Genomic DNA, 16,389 nt, shown 5'->3' with positions numbered 1-16,389 from the left:
ACAGCCCGAACATAAACACATGATTTAACATATCAGTGTCACAGTTTTCATCAGTGCATGAAATATTTACTCTCTGAGGTTTTCATATTTATTAATACAGTATTCATTTAAAATTATTATCATGTATTCCATGATAGGTTAGATGACAAATCAATGGTCAAACATGAATTATTCTTTGTTTAGTTGCCTAGTTGCCCTCACTGTTTTGTACCTTGTCTGATGGGCGAGAATCCATACCCCAAATGACAGGGTTCACTCCACCTATGACTAAGACACATTAACCTAAGTCTAAAAACAATTTATAAATCAACATAAACACAAAATTTGTCTAAATTATCATCACAATTGGTAAAAAAAATCTAAACCCATTGGAAAAAGTGGGGTAGGCCTATAATAGGCGGGGTAGGGTGGTATTTCTACCTCCATCTCTATTCCGGGGTATCGCATCTAGGGGTATTGTAAATTAGGGTTTGCCTGAATATGGCTGTGGCTCACCAGTTGCATCCTCACTGACTGCCATCACTCCACCCCTCATTTGCCACTCAGGTGTTTTGCAACTAATAAAATAAATATGTAGGAATTGCAAACACAGAAATTTTGTCCAACAAAACAAACCTTCATTCCAGTCAGCTAGATTTTTGTTTTCTGCAAGTGTAAATGCACTCTAAGGTGAATTTATACATTATTGCATATTAACATTTAGTTGCCAGAAATGAAGATTTATCTTGTTGGACAAAGGTACTGTGCTTGCAATTCTTATGTATTTATTTTATTATCTGCAGAACAACTGAGAGGTGAATGACGGGTGGAGCGACGGCAGTCAGGTGAGGAAGAATTGGTGGGTCATGTCCATGGAGGTATAATAGGGTGGAGGGAGCGTGAAAGCACGGTTACTGAGAGAGCGGGTGAAGCCAGGCCTGGCAGTTCCCTGTTATTATAGTCCTGACAGGAAGGGACGGCAGCAACTGGCCGTGATCAGGGATTGATTAATGATAGGATGAGTAAATACATTGACATTTATTTCATAGACATATCAGAGTGCACTGTGTACATGAAATATGCTCAGTGAAATACTGTATGCTATCTGAAAGATACTTTACAGGTAGGTTAAGTAGTTAGATGGGTTTGATGAAGGATCCTTTAACTTCCTTAATAGCTAAGCAAAGACTTCTCACTTAAAATTCTCTGTGCTAACCAGAATAAAGATGGGACATTATGGTGAAATTACATGTACCGTACAGTATGTAACAGCATATACCCATATAAGAGAGGCATACCTTACTCCTGCAGGCCACTAAAGAGTATGAGCTTTGTGTATGATTGCCAACTCCTCATTTTGTTTTTAGATGTCAGATTTGCTGAGAACAGCTCCCCTTATATGCATACCGTACCTGCAGGTATTTTTCAGCAGTTACTTAATTAGTAAGAACATATGATTAGGTAAGGGATCAATTTCTGACATATGTTCAGACAAGCTAGGAAATATTGTTTTGGTAGTGAAATATTCTAGCACTGAAGTAACTAGCCTGAAACAATCTACCCTAGATAGTGTGGCACATGCATTACTTATGCCAGATACTCTGCCCCTGAAAATTCCTTCACAAGTCAAACTGACCCTTATAATATCAGCTAAAGGACAAACTAAGCTACATGTAGACTTCAGCTTAATTAGAGAATTTATGAGGTAGTCATTAGTGTCCATTAAGGCTTCCATGCAAGCTTTGCAATTTGGAAATTTTTGCAGCATAAAAACAACAAAACCAGCTATGTAAGCAACAATTTTGCTGGAACAGAGATAAATGATCAGAAATGGGAATGTAGGTGTATTCATTCTTTGTTGATACATCAGTATCTTGATCTGAATCTGTATATTTTGCTGTGGTAGCATTGATAGCCTTTGTGGAGGGAGTATCTACATTGACATTACTAATATAGGTACTTGGGACTGTCAGTATGGGCACAGTTTCTAATGGTAAACAGTTTCCATGCTGTCATCTTCAATATCATTATGCACTAAAATCCTTTTATAGCTGCCAAAAATTGCCTACATGAGGGATTATTAGAACACCCTCCATACTCCTAATTTTGCGAACAAACAATTCTGTATGATCTTGATTCATTTTAAATGTCATCAGAAATTCCAAAGAGGGATCAGGACATTTGTTTACTGTATTGTCACACTTTATGCCACAACATTTTACATAGTCTGCAATCATACTTGTTCACATAATGTATCCTCTTCCTTTATTGTCTCATTGAAGTGGGATAAATCTATCTATCTATCTACTGCCAGACGCCATAATCCCGTAAGGGGTGGCCACTTGACTTTGAGTTACTTATTTTACAGGGAGGGGCACTAACCCTCCACCAACCCACTTGTTGACATGTAGGGAGCACGTATGGGTTGGTTATATGGTAACCACCCAGCGTTGTAAATGGTTTCTTGGCTTACAGGAAACCATTTGGCTTGTCACTCAATGTAAAGCCACCTGTGAAGGAAAGAAAAGCAATAAGAAGTGACAGGAAAGATGGGAGAAATAGGAAGAGAGGAGGACAGACACAGAAAAAGAATGATAAAGGCTAAGGAAGAGGTAGGTAGCACTACATCAAGTGAGTGGATGATGTGGGATAAATACTGCACCTATTATTTATGAAAGAATGAAGAGAGAAACAAAGATGGCGGTACAGGCCTCCCGCTGCTGACTAGTGTCTATGCAGCAGATGAATATGGATAAAATTCTGCTACACTCAAAATATAGATCATATTACAAATTACTTCCCCATGGAATGTAATGTTAGGCTTCAATGTCGTGCTGAACCTGTTTGTACACCCATATGCGACAAAAGAAACTGGCATGATGACCCAGATCGCAGGACAATGTTCACCACTGAATGACACATGGTGTATTGGCAAGGTCATTTCTACCAGGACAAACATGGCAGCACACATGGGATAGTGACTTCACCTGACCCAACTCGTGCGGTCTCCTTAAAGATTATACCTCCATGGTCATGGCCATATACGTGTACACAGCTGATGCATGAGCAAGGGAGGCATAACGAATCTGCTGTGCAACACTTCATTCTAAATCATCCGTTTCCCAATTAATACACAAGATTTATTTCTTTAGTTTATTTTTCCATGTTTTTGTGAACTAAATAACAAATAATATTTAAAATCTTGCCATGTATATTTTCACTACTGTGAGACACTAAATCACATGTTATGTCTGTGGGGTGTGTTTAAGAGGAGGTAACATTTCAAATGAAACCTGTTAATGTGGCCCCAGATATGAGTGGTGAGCGTTTAGTATACTGCAGTGATATAGCCCGTGTGTAACAGTTTATCAGATGTCTGGGAAAAATCATTAGCTGGGAAAGTAAATTCCCCAAGCTTCCTAGTTGTGTGTGTATTTACCTATTTGTAGTATACAGGAATTGAGCAATGCTCGTGTTGTCCTGTCTCCATGTCCACATTTATCAAGTCTACCTTTACACACATGAATGTTTTTCTCATGTACCACCTCTTTGTCTGAGTCGTTCTAAATATTTAAGAATATACCTAATTGTGATATACACGGAATGTACTATGCTCGTGGGTTTCCGTCGCTGTTTCTCAATAAGTCGAATTTAACTTTAAACTCGTTTAAGTTTTTAGACTGGACGATCTCGTTGTCCAGGCTATTCCATAAGTCTATACTTCTGTAAGGAAAGCTATATTTCTTGATATCCTTCAAGCAGCTTGACTTTTTCAATTTCATTCCATGTCCTCTTGTTGCTCTCTTATCCCATACAAACAGATCTTCTCTGTCAATTTTATCTACTCCCACCATGGTCCTGAACACCGCAATCATGTCTTCCCTCTTTCTCCTTTCCTCTAACAAAGGCAAATCCAGTTTTTCCAGCCTCTCTCTGTATGACAGGTCTGTCAGACTGGGGACCATCTTGGTTGCTGTTCTTTGTATTCTCTCAATCTTGTTTATATCTTTCTTTTTGTGTGGGGACCACACTACCGCTGCATATTCTAACCTGGGGCGGATCATGGCCACTATCAATTTTTTCATCATTTCCTCATCCATATAATGAAATGCTACTCTTATGTTAGTCAAGAGCTTATAAGTCTCTCCAACTACCTTGTTAATGTGCTTTTCTGGTGACAAACTATCTTGGACCAGCACTCCCAAATCTTTCTCTTCTCTCCTTTTTGTGATTAATTCATTACCCAAAAAATAATTCAGTGATGGTCTCCTGGTACTTTTACCCATTTCCAATATTTTACATTTCTTTACATTAAATTTCATTTCCCACGTCCGGCTCCAATTGTGTATCCTATCCAAATCCTCCTGCAGTATTTTACAATCCTCCTCAACCTCTATCTTCCTCAAGATCTTTACATCATCAGCAAACAGACTCGCATAACTGTTCACTCCATCTACCATATCATTTACGTAAATCAGGAACATTACTGGCGCCAACACTGAGCCTTGAGGGACTCCACTTGTTACTTCCCTCCATCCAGACATCTTTTCCTTTATTACTGTCCTCATTTGTCTGTCTTTCAAAAAGTCTCTCATCCATTCCAGAAGTTTCCTCTTTAGTCCTCCTATATATTCTAGTTTCCACATTAGTCTCTTATGAGGTACCTTGTCAAAGGCCTTCTCTAAGTCTAAGTACACACAATCCACCCAACCATCTCTCTCCTGTACCACATCAATCGCTCTCGAGTAAAAGCTCAACAAGTTTGAAACACATGACCTTCCACTTCTGAATCCAAACTGACATTCAGCCAAAATATTCATCTCTTCCAGATATTTTATCCATCTGTCTTTCAGGATTCTCTCACACAATTTTGCGACCATGCTGGTTAGAGACACTGGTCTATAATTCAGGGGTTCTTCCCTGTTTCCTCCCTTGTAAATTGGTACCACATTTGCCCTCTTCCATTCTTTTGGCACTTTCCCCTCTTCCAGTGAGCATACAATTAAGCTGTGAATTTTATCAGCCAGTTGTTCTCTGCATTCCTTCAGTACCCAATTAGAAATTCCATCAGGTCCTGGGGCTTTCCTTACATCTTGAGTTTCCAGTAATTTATACACTTCCTGCACCTCCACTTTTATATCTTTCATCACCGGAACATTTCTAATCACTCCCTCCCCTTCCACAAGCTCCTTTTCTTTAGTGAAAACTGACTGGAAACGTTTGTTCATTATTTCTGCTTGCATTGCCGCATCCTTAAAGACCTCTCCATCTACTTTCAGCTTGGTGATTCCTTCCTTTTGTTTCAGTTTGCCATTAACAAATCTATAAAACAGTTTGGGTTCATCCTTGCATTTGTCAATTATACCTTTTTCAAAATTCCTCTCTTCTTCCCTACGTATTCTTGTGTATTCGTTTCTTGTTCTTTTATATTCTTCCTTTGTTCTGTCGTTACCTCTCTTTCTCCAATTGTTCCACGCCTTATCTCTCTTTTTTTTGGCTATCATACACCTTCTATTAAACCACTCCTTTTTCCTGTTTTCTTTCCCTCTTACTCTTGGTACAAATTTTTCCACTCCCAAATTATAGAGGTCTAGAAAGATATCCCACTTCCTCTGTATCTCTCTTGTTTCTCTGAATTTTCTCCAATCCGCATTTTCAAAAAAGTTTCTCAATCCTGTAAAATTTGCTTTGCCAAAGTTGTATCTTCCCTGTCTATGAAGCTCGTCTCTTGGCTCAACGTTTCCTATTAACATCTGGAACTCAATGACCACGTGATCACTTTTTCCCAAAGGACAGAGATATTCCAATGATTCTATTACATCGGGTTCTTTGGTGAACAGTAAATCTAACCTTGCTGGTGTGTCCTCACCTCGAAACCGTGTCTCTTCTTTGACCCACTGCGTCATCACATTATTCATTATTATATTTAATAACATAGTACCCCACGAATCCTCGCCGCCTCCCGAGTACCATTCCTCCCAGTTCACCTCTTTACAATTAAAGTCACCCACCAAAATTATATTATTGCTTTTCTCAATTATTTTTTGCAAGTAGCTAGCCATATCTGACAACATCTCATGGTATTCGTCATCCTTCCATGCTCTCGTCTTTGGGGGAACATACACTACCGCCATATCTCTCTTAACATTCTCTCCAGTTTCTAATTTCATATATATCACTTCAGCCCTGCCTTCTCCCATTTCCACAGTATCTACATTTATGTTGTTCTTCACTGCTATCATCACTCCTCCTCCCTTTTTTTCTTTTCTGTCTTTTCTCCACAGTTTGTATTTACCATCTCCCAAATGAACATCAATATCTTCTCTTAATTTGGTCTCTACAAAGCACATGACATCAGGTTCATGTTCTCTCAAGAAATCATTAATTTCGATCCTTGTCGATATGAAACCATCAACATTAGTATATATCACCTTCAAATTATTTTTGACATTATTAATACCCTCTTCTCTCCTACTCTCTGTCCGTACCACTTCCTCAACTTCTGATCATTCACAACCATCCCCCCTAGTTTCCTTCACTTCTATTTCCTTAAATACCATTTCCTTACTTTCATATCCAATACTCTCCAAAAAAAAGTATTACGTTCTTCCTCTGTCCTCTTATCATTTTTTCCTTTACTTCTTCCTTTAATGATTTTAAAACTTCTCTTTCTTCTTCATTCAGATCTTTTCTTATTACAGTATAATATTTTCCATCCCCGCCTCTGCTTAATTTCCAGGTCACTTTAAGTATCTCATTTATTACACTTTCTGATGTAAACTTGACTCTCATTGGTCTTGTTTCCCCTTTCTTATAAGGCCCTATCCTCCTTACTTCCTCAATTTCTTTTACCCACTTGTCTCCTTCGGGGTCAATCTTGCCTAATATTCCTCTCACCATGTTCGTGTCTCTCTCGAGTCTTGCGAACCTAACCTTTTCTTCCTCTTCCCTGTTTCCAAATACTACCACACATCTGTTCCTTTCTACAGTTTCTCTCACTATTTTCTCTTTTTTCTTCAGTATTTTCACTACATTTTCTTCCATTTCTTTCTTGTTCATTTCCCTTTCTTCCTGGATGATCTCTCTTAAGCTGACCACTTCTTTCTGTTCTTCTTCTACGTGTGCCCACTTTGCCTTGTGTTCTTCTAGTACATTACTCACCTTCTCCGTTTTATTAGTACTCTCTTCAAGTTTCCTCCTCAGTTCAACATTTTCCCTCTTCAAATTCTTAATCTCTTCATTGGCTGTTTCGTTGGACTGGATTAGACTCTGTATGGTGGTTTCCGTATTTCCTGACACATCCTTTATCACTAGATTCTCTACTTTTTTTTCGAGTTCACTAATCCTCATAATTAATGTTTTCACCAGCTCCATGACATTAGTATTAGCATCAAATCCTTGAAATTCCATTCCCTCATTGTTTACATTTTTGGCCATCTTTAACGTACCGGTAAAGTACCTAAACAGCTGTTACCGAATAAGCCACAAACATTCATGTATACTATTGCCAACAAATCTTTACATTTTTGGTAGTCTACCAACTTTCATTATTTTAAATTTAAAGAAAGACCCTAGGAGACAGGACAGACAAAATTCCTGGAACTACTCAAGGTTAGGAGCGATGCCTGGGACGACCTCTCTCTCCGGCGGTTCGTGTGTGTGTGTGTATACATATATTCATCATCATCATCCAATCCTACATTGCCCCATGAGGAGCTTAGGAGCCCAGGGCTAGGCAAGTTTGTCCTGACATTTAAGATGAGAGTGACCAGCCTCACTCATCCCTGAGTGGCATTACATGAGCAATAAACCCCAACCACCCCTTGGATATAAACCTTCACCAGCTCAGTCTGATTGGATTGCCATATTTACCCACTAAACCACCAGGGGCCAAACTTTGGTTATATGGTTACCACCCAGCATAGTAAATGGTTTCTTGGTGTACAGGAAACCGTTTGGCTTGTCACTTAGTGTAGAGTCACCCACAGGCAGAAGGAAGAGGAAAGAATGAAGGAAAGAAAGGCAGAAGTGGGAATGTGAAGTCCCCCTTAGGCAGGACAAAGAAAGAATGAAGGAAAGGAAGACAGAAGAGGATGGAAGGAAAGAATGATGGAGGAGAGGAAAGGGCAGACTCCTGAGAGCAGCAGTACATCAAGTGAGTGGATGGTGAGTGCTCCCACCTACCACAGTACATATACTGTATATATATATATATATATATATATATATATATATATATATTAGGGTGGTCCCCCAGAAAAAGTAGAAACTGTTCACTTCCACAAGGCTATGTATGTCCCTTATCATCATTGAAGGCACTATGTGAAAAATTTGATGAAATACACACATTTTAGAGATCACTCCCGATGCCGTAATCTCCAAAAAATGAACTGAAAACACAACATTGACAGATTTTCAACAAAAAACAAAATATGTTTTTTCAGTATTTACAGACATAGACAGTCTTTGAGTGCTAAAAGAACACACTTAAAACACTAAATATAAGAAGAATGTATCACTTTGTCTTCATCAAAACAGCTTTCATCAGAACTGGCAGTCTTTTCCAGTGGTTAGCGCCGAGCTGCAGTATGTACTGCTTTTGAGTCTCATCCCTTGTCAGGACATCATTGTACAACTGGATGAAACCTACACCTCTCTCGGCACAGTTGTTGACGACCTTCAAATGTTTGCACTTGGCCAGAAACGACATATACCTGGGGTCTGTCAGCCAAAGGCTGGGTGATTTTGCTATGAACACCCTGACATCATCTTATCCTGTCACAGAGAGTAGGTTGAATAACTTTAATGAATGTCTGGTGATGTAAGTTGCCAGTGAAGCGCGGTGGTTGAACACGTCACAATCAACATGTCGTGCCAGTTTCCAACAAGGAGGATGGTCAAGGTTTTCCACCATAGCTGCCTTAGTGGCATCATCAACACGATGATCAAATAAAGCGAGCGGCCCCAGATTCTCAGAGAAGTACCACAAATGGCGGCACAACGACTTGGGAGCTTCCTCCGCCACAATGCAGTTGGGGTACTCATGGAGCAGAAGAATCAGCTTCTTGTCGTTGAAGGAAGCCTTCTCTGGATGCGGTGACTTATGCCAATAGCACGTGTATATGAGCGAGACAAACAGACTTATTCTTGTGACACCAGCTGAATCCCTTGTCGTCAAGTTCATTTGCATCCTGAATAGGAAAATCTTCAGCAAGTATATTGCTTTTGCCATCCAGTGCGCATTGTGCACAGCGCCTGGAGCACGAACTGTCTGCTTATCACCTGGGAAATATCTCAAGAATATACAAGAAAGCTGTAGTAACTCTCTACAGTATAATCATCTCTTGTGAGCTGGCTGTTCATGGCATCAGTGCAGAACAAAATCATTTCTCGTAGACCATCTGGCATGCCAACAAACAACTCGTCTCCAGCAGGATATAAATCAGTTTTATCCATACCTGGCCAAAGTATCTGGATGTGCTTGAAGATTCCTGCTTCAGGTCCACTGCTTGGCCCTAGAGAAACATTGAAGACAGCAGACAGCATCAACATGGACACGTGATGTCGGCAGACGATCCAGATGAAGTCTTTATCCAAAGCTTTTTCGATTAGACCTCATGCTACCAACTTCGGGCCTGTTTTAGCTGCTCTTGTATCAAAAACAAGCCCCTGAATCATTGGTTTTAGATTCCATTCATCCAGTGTTTTGATGCATGCATTGCACTGTGCTTTCTTAATGCTGCGGTTTATCTTGGGAACCCCGAGAAGTTGCTGTGTCTCACTGCCAGTCACCAAAGTGGCAGTTCAGTCCACTCTGGGTTTACTGTTTCCAGCATTATCTGGGAGCAATTTACCATCCCAGTGTAGGAGAAGTGGAATGTCTGGTGTGAAACCAGCCTATCGATCAGTTGCTTCTGCTTGGAGTGGTAGCTTGTGCTCGCTGTATTGTATTTCGAGAGTGCTACAGACTCCAGGTTATGGCCAAGCTCTTATGTGACAGTGCCCACAATGAACATGGCTGAACGATTAGGCAGTTTGACACGATCAAGCGCGGCAGGTACTTCCTTAGCTACAATGGTTTTCTTAGCCCTACTTTGCTGTCTGATTTGTTTAGATGTCGATGGCCCTTGAAATTCATCCTCAGACTCTGCTGATGAGGAAGTGCTACAACCTTTAATGTCAGTAGAACTGGATGGTATAGTCATTTCCATCTGCTGTGCAATGAGCTTGCATTTTTCATTTCGAGTGTTGGCTTGATCACTTCTATGCTGCTTACGAGCCTCCTTATGTGCCAAAATTCAGTCTACCCTGGACATATTCCAGCTGAAGGGATTATGTTGCAGTAATCGCAGGAACTGCTTATCCTCTTTGTTTGTCATAGTGAGCAGAGCGTCCTTGTGAGAAATACCAAACAGTTTTGTGAGTTTTTTCTTGAAGTTTTGCTCTTTGACCCAGTACCCTGGTTTTTGTAATGAACACCTGAGTCAACCTTTTGGGTGGGGATGCACGCTTTATCCTAGATCACCATTACCTTCTCAGTGGTACTCTTAGCACTATGACTGATTGTAAGACAGTTCTGATGGTGAAACATGAAGTTCCTGAGGACATCGGCAGCCAACCCACCCCTGAATCACATCATCTTTACGTTTCTGCCCGGAATCGTGCTAAGTCTGTTCTTCGCTCTCTTAAAAATCATTTCATCCATACTAAATGCTCTCAACTCTCCAACTCGAATTCTTCACGCTTCTTCTGGCACCTTGCCAAAAACCTTTCTAACAACTTTACCTCATCATCCTTCCCTCCTCTTTTCTACTCTGATGGTTCTGTAGCTATTTCTTCTACTGATAAAGCAGATCTCTTCGCACAGACTTTCTCCTCCAATTCCACCTTAGATGATTCCGGTGCTGTTCCTCCATCACTTCCCCCCTCTGACTTCCTTATGGCTGACATTAAAATTTCTTCAGCTAATGTATTTTCTGCCATCACTGGCCTCAGTACTAACAAGGCATATGGGCCTGATGGGGTCCCTCCTGTTGTTCTCAAGAACTGTGCTTCTGTGCTTACACCCTGCCTAGGCAAACTCTTTCGCCTTTGTCTGTCAAATTGTACCTTTCCTTCTTGCTGGAAGTTTGCTCTCATTCATCCAGTCCCAAAGATGGGTGACCACTCCCAACCCTCCAACTATCATCCAATTGCTTTAACTTCCTGTATTTCAAAAGTTTTCGAGTCAATTCTCAATAGAAAAATTTTAAGGCATCTTTCCTATCACAACCTTCTTTCCGATCGTCAGTACAGGTTCCGTCAGGGACGCTCCACTGGTGATCTTCTCACCTACCTTTCAGACTCCTGGTCATCCTCCTTTCGGGATTTTGGCGAAAGCTTTGCCATTGCACTTGACATCTCAAAGGCTTTCGATTGAGTCTGGCATAAATCTTTAATTTCCAAACTGCCCTCCTACGGTTTTTATCCTTCTATCTGTGCCTTCATCGCTAGCTTCCTTTCTGGTCGTTCTATAGCCGCTGTTGTAGATGGCCATCGTTCTTCTCCTAGATCTATCAACAGTGGTGTTCCTCAGGGCTCTGTCCTATCACCAACTCTCTTCCTTTTATTTATCAATGATCTTCTAAGCTGTACATCTAACCCTATCCACTCATACGCTGATGACTCCACCCTTCACCTTTCCATTCGGTTCCTGCAACGCCCATCTCAACAGTTACTTCAACAAACAAGGGATGAGGCTATGGCACACCTAATGTCTGACTTGGTTCGTATCTCTGACTGGGGTAAAAATAATATGGTTGTTTTTAATGCATCTAAGACTCAGTTCTTACACCTATCAACCCAACAAAATCTTCCACAGGTATACCCATTAATGTTTAATAATATTCAGCTTAATCCTGCATCATCCTTGAACATGCTTGGGGTTTCATGTACTTGGGACTTATCATGGAAAGATCATAGTACATCTCTTGTAAAATCTGCTTCCAAGAGATTGGGTGTGCTAAGCCGACTCCGCTCTTTCTTTACCCCTGCACAATTGTTGACTCTATACAGGGGTTTTATCCGCCCCTGTGTGGAGTACAACTCTCATGTGTGTGGAGGCTCCCCACATACAGCTGTTCTCAATAGGGTGGAGTCAAAGGCTTTTCGTCTCATTAACTCTCCTCCTTTTACTGACTCCCTTCAACCTCTGTCTCTTCGCCGCACTGTTGCATCTTTATCTCTTTTCTATCGCTACTTAAATGGTCACTGGTCCTCTGAACTGTTTGCTTGCATTCCTTCACCTCTACGACGGGCGCATAGCACCTGTCTGGCAGCAAACTCTCATCCCTTTTCTGTCCAACTCTCTAATGCAAGAGTTAACCGTTACTCCCAGTCTTTCATTTATGCAACAGGTCAACTCTGGAACTGTCTCCCTCTGTCTGTATTTCCTGCTGCCTATGATCTCGTCTTTCAAACGCAGTGTGTCCAGGCATCTCAAAATGATCGGGTCTTGAATTTGGCTCTCTATTGTATTTTGTTTTTCTCTTGGAGGGAACTGTTACTGCGGGCTCATGGCCTTTGGTTACTTCTTCCTCGCATAAAAAAAAAAAAAAGTTGGCAGGCGAGCACCCAGTACATCTTTCAAAGGCTTGCCCAGAAGCCATACTTTTGAACTGCTTCTTGTCATAGGCATGACCTGTGAATGGAACACACTGATAAGCAAGGCTTTATTATAACTATCAATAATAATACTAATCAGAACAGTATTTTGATATATTAGCTTCAATTCACTCTGCATAACTGGATACTTATGATCATATGGTGGATACATTGATTATTAAACATTGTGTTTGGTGTTTGAAATATTTCATTATTAATGAATCAGATATTCATCAACAAGTGCCTGATATGTGGAGCATAAAAACCTAATATATCAAAGTAACTTTTTAAGTGTCATTATCGGTAGTTATAATAATGATAAAATTTTACTTGCCAGATCATAGTAATTCACTGCTCGATGTCACGACATGCTAGTCATCAAGAGCACACCAATGTACATGATGTTGTGTGGTGACATAGTCATCCACTGAGTGACTGAGTAACCACTGAGTCATCAGTGAGACAATCAGCGAGCACTGCAGTGTGGACGTGTTGCTTTTTCAGCTGCGCCAGAGTTTTCTGAAGCATGTATAGTAATCCAGTGTTGTGCTACACTTAATTCTTTGCACTGTGAGTTATAATTGTTTAACACTACACATTCTGTTCTTAATTGCGCCACACCAGTTTGCACTCCACACTTAATCCTTTGCACTCTAAATTCTAATTTCTTAACACTGCACAACACTGTAAATTCCCATGTGGTCTAGTGGCGTGGTATTGCAGTTTATTCACTGTTTATTCACAAAAACAAGGACTTGCAGCGTCTATTGTGATGAGCATCTACTCACGATGGTAGCTAAGCAGTAATTGGGGAAGGGAGGGACAGTCGGGGGCCGGCGGCCGTGCGTAAACACAGCTGTTCGGCACCACATGCCAAGTTCAAATTATGGGTGGGAAAAAAATGAGATTTTTTTTGGTGGAGGGGGGGGGGCATTTTTGGGTTTCGAAGGCCAAGGCCCAAAATGTCCGGGTAGTGGGGTGTCCGGTTATTGGGTGTCCAGATAGTAAAGGGATTACTTTATATACATAGATATAGATATATATACGTACTTATATATTTATAAAATCTTACAGAGCAAGGGTGGAAGAGGTGGTGAGTGAGGGTGGGCGTGTGAGACGACGGGAGGAGGTGGTCCATGAGGGGGCAGCTGTGGCACAGCACCAGCAGTCTGGCCGCAGGTCAGTGTATACTAGGATAGATTTAGTGAGGTTAGAATAATTCAATATATTGTATTTATTGGAAATGTGCTAGAAGGCTTCAAGGAGTGAAGTCATATGGGTGGAGTACATGAAAGTTGTGATTATGCCTCTATACATAAGTAAAAATAGTTGAAGTGCAAAATTATTATTTGACAAGCCTGGTGAGTGTTATAGAACATGTATATTATACACCAGTTATAGGGGGGTGAGGAATGTATTGGAAAGTCTAGTGAATGATGAACAGGATGGTTTTAGGAAAGGTAATGGATTTTTAATTTAAATATTGTGATCCTTGGTTATCTTGCACTGTAAAACCTCACTATATCAGACTAATTGGGGCCCAAGCCATTCCGAAAAGAGCGAAATTCCAATAAAAGCGACATCCGGACTTTCCCCTGCTATTCCGGACTTTTTCTGATTTATCAGACTTTAGTCTGGATTTCAGCAATAATTATTAAACTGTTTTCACAACCATCGCAATACTGTACTATATTATACACTGACTACAATAATTAAATGGTATGATTTATATAATACTACTATACTGTACAGTGATAAACATGACTTTTATTTATCTTATTGTGGTGAACATATCTAAAATGGTCAGGCAGTCCTGACTGCTCCTGACTTTATCGGACTTTTTCCGATATATAAGAGTTTAGTCCTGCAGTGCCTCATTTCCGATAAATGAGAATTCCGGTCTAATGAAGTCCATTATTTCAAGGTTTTACTGTAATTGGTTATAGCAGTTTTTATTATCCCTGCATTATGAAAATCTGCACTCCTGCCGTTATCGTGCATTTTTGGGCCAAAAAACATGTACAGTATATCACACACCTGAGCTGACTTCTGCTGACAATGATGGTGCAGATAAGTGTACCCAGATATCTGATGGGTATGCATACCTATAATAGTCATCAGATATCAAGTTTGTTGGATTTTGAAACAATACTGTATTCCCAAAGTGGCCAGATTTATTGGAGCTAAAAGTGGGACATTGTCTGATATATACAGTAATCACTCCAATATCCGACATAATAGAGCCATAGGTAGGTCTGGATATTGGTTCTGTCCGGATATTGGGCCCCAGCTTATGGACTTGTACTTATGGACCCTAACTACGAGAAACACCTATACAACTCCCTCTAGACCTGCATAGCACCTATTTAAGACCCAAATCACACCAATAAGGCACATAAATGACTGAAATAAATGCAAAAGAAACATATAATGAGGGTTTAGAAGTATGGTCATACATTAATAAACATTCTGGTACTTATGGACCCTAACCTAGCCTAACTCAGAAAAACACATTCCTACTGCACATGCATAGCTACTAACACCCTATTCACACCAATAAAGGACATTAAAGAGTGAAATGAGGTAAGTATAGTATGGAAAAAAGTACAGTATGAAACATTCTGGCTACTTACAGCAAGTCCCTGGCCACCTCAATGAATAACCGCCTCCTCTCGGACTCTGGCAGTAAGAACGATATCCTGAAGCACTTGCAGTACACTGTTCCTGAAGTCTTGCACTGAACTTAGTCAATAACACACAGAAGTCCGTTCTCTTCACAGTGTGCACTCTTGTCTAAATAATGCTCCATTGTAACTTACTAAGTGTTGCACTTTAACTTTTCCCATTCATATAATTTTCCAAAGCCAAAACAAACAAGTCTGTTTACGTTAAATTTTGTTTCTATTGAGTCTTTTCTCTCAACTTTAAATCCTTAACACAACACACTGTTTTTTTCACTGCACAACACTCTAAATTTCCGTGTGGTCTAGTGGAGAAGTTCTTGCTGTTTATTCACTGTCAGAGTCCGAGAGTATCACTGGCAGGCGACCTAGGGGTGCATCGCTGGGTCGTGGTGATGGCATACCCACTGCAGACGACTCTGAAGACAGCCGCAAACTCACGTCGAGCGGTGACTCCACCGTGGCTGATGTGCTGGGCTGTGGCTCGGAGCATGAGGGCCTGTCTTGGGGAGGCAACGGAGTGGAGCCAGGGCTGGGCACAGCGGGGGTCATGGGCCTGAAAAAACTGTCAATGGTTGATTGACGCAATGACCGACGATTCTGACGATTGATGATGTGCTGCCTGAAAGCATGCACTTCCTCCATGAGTCCCAAGGGTCCCATCTCCCTGTCACAGTCCGGGTGTTCCAGGTAGTCTAGGACGAACTCTAGATGTTCCCGGAGTGCGCTCAACTTGGGGATGGCTGGAGTAGTGTCCTGCTGAGAGGAGTCCGCATCATCGTTGCCTTCAGCGTCGGAATCCAAGTTCGGTACTAACACCTGCAACCGAAGACGCGATCTCGATATCAGACAACGTCTGATACCCAGGATCGCCCTCGTTGTCATCCAACCACTCACGAACATTGTCCACATCTACATCGTTGCCATGCGTACGTAGCCGTGCATGGAAGTCATCCACGTCAAAGCCTAGAAAAGTGTACTCCATATCTGTTCTGAGAAGCAGACGAGACCAACCATTTTCCAGAGTCTTCACAGGGACTTCCTTCCATGCACTAGCCCAGTTGTACAGCGCAGACTTGATGTTGTA

General features: G+C 41.0%; 1 protein-coding gene across 1 annotated transcript in view; it reads left to right on the top strand.

Moving 5' to 3' along the window:
• The window catches only part of RhoGAP102A (Rho GTPase activating protein at 102A), a 216,876-nt gene that overhangs the window by 188,843 nt on the left and 11,644 nt on the right, over positions 1 to 16,389 (top strand). Inside the window, exon 12 of the mRNA XM_080274052.1 lies at positions 13,696 to 13,800. Within this exon, the coding sequence (XP_080130178.1) occupies positions 13,696 to 13,800 (105 nt within the window). The remainder of the gene's footprint in view (positions 1 to 13,695; positions 13,801 to 16,389) is intronic.

Source organism: Coenobita brevimanus, chromosome 57, assembly GCF_032717465.1.
Source record: "Coenobita brevimanus isolate Jiangsu-jjx chromosome 57, ASM3271746v2, whole genome shotgun sequence".
Lineage (NCBI taxonomy): Eukaryota > Metazoa > Arthropoda > Malacostraca > Decapoda > Coenobitidae > Coenobita > Coenobita brevimanus.
Note: the sequence above shows the minus strand (reverse complement) of the source record. Positions and strands in the feature narration are given on the sequence as shown.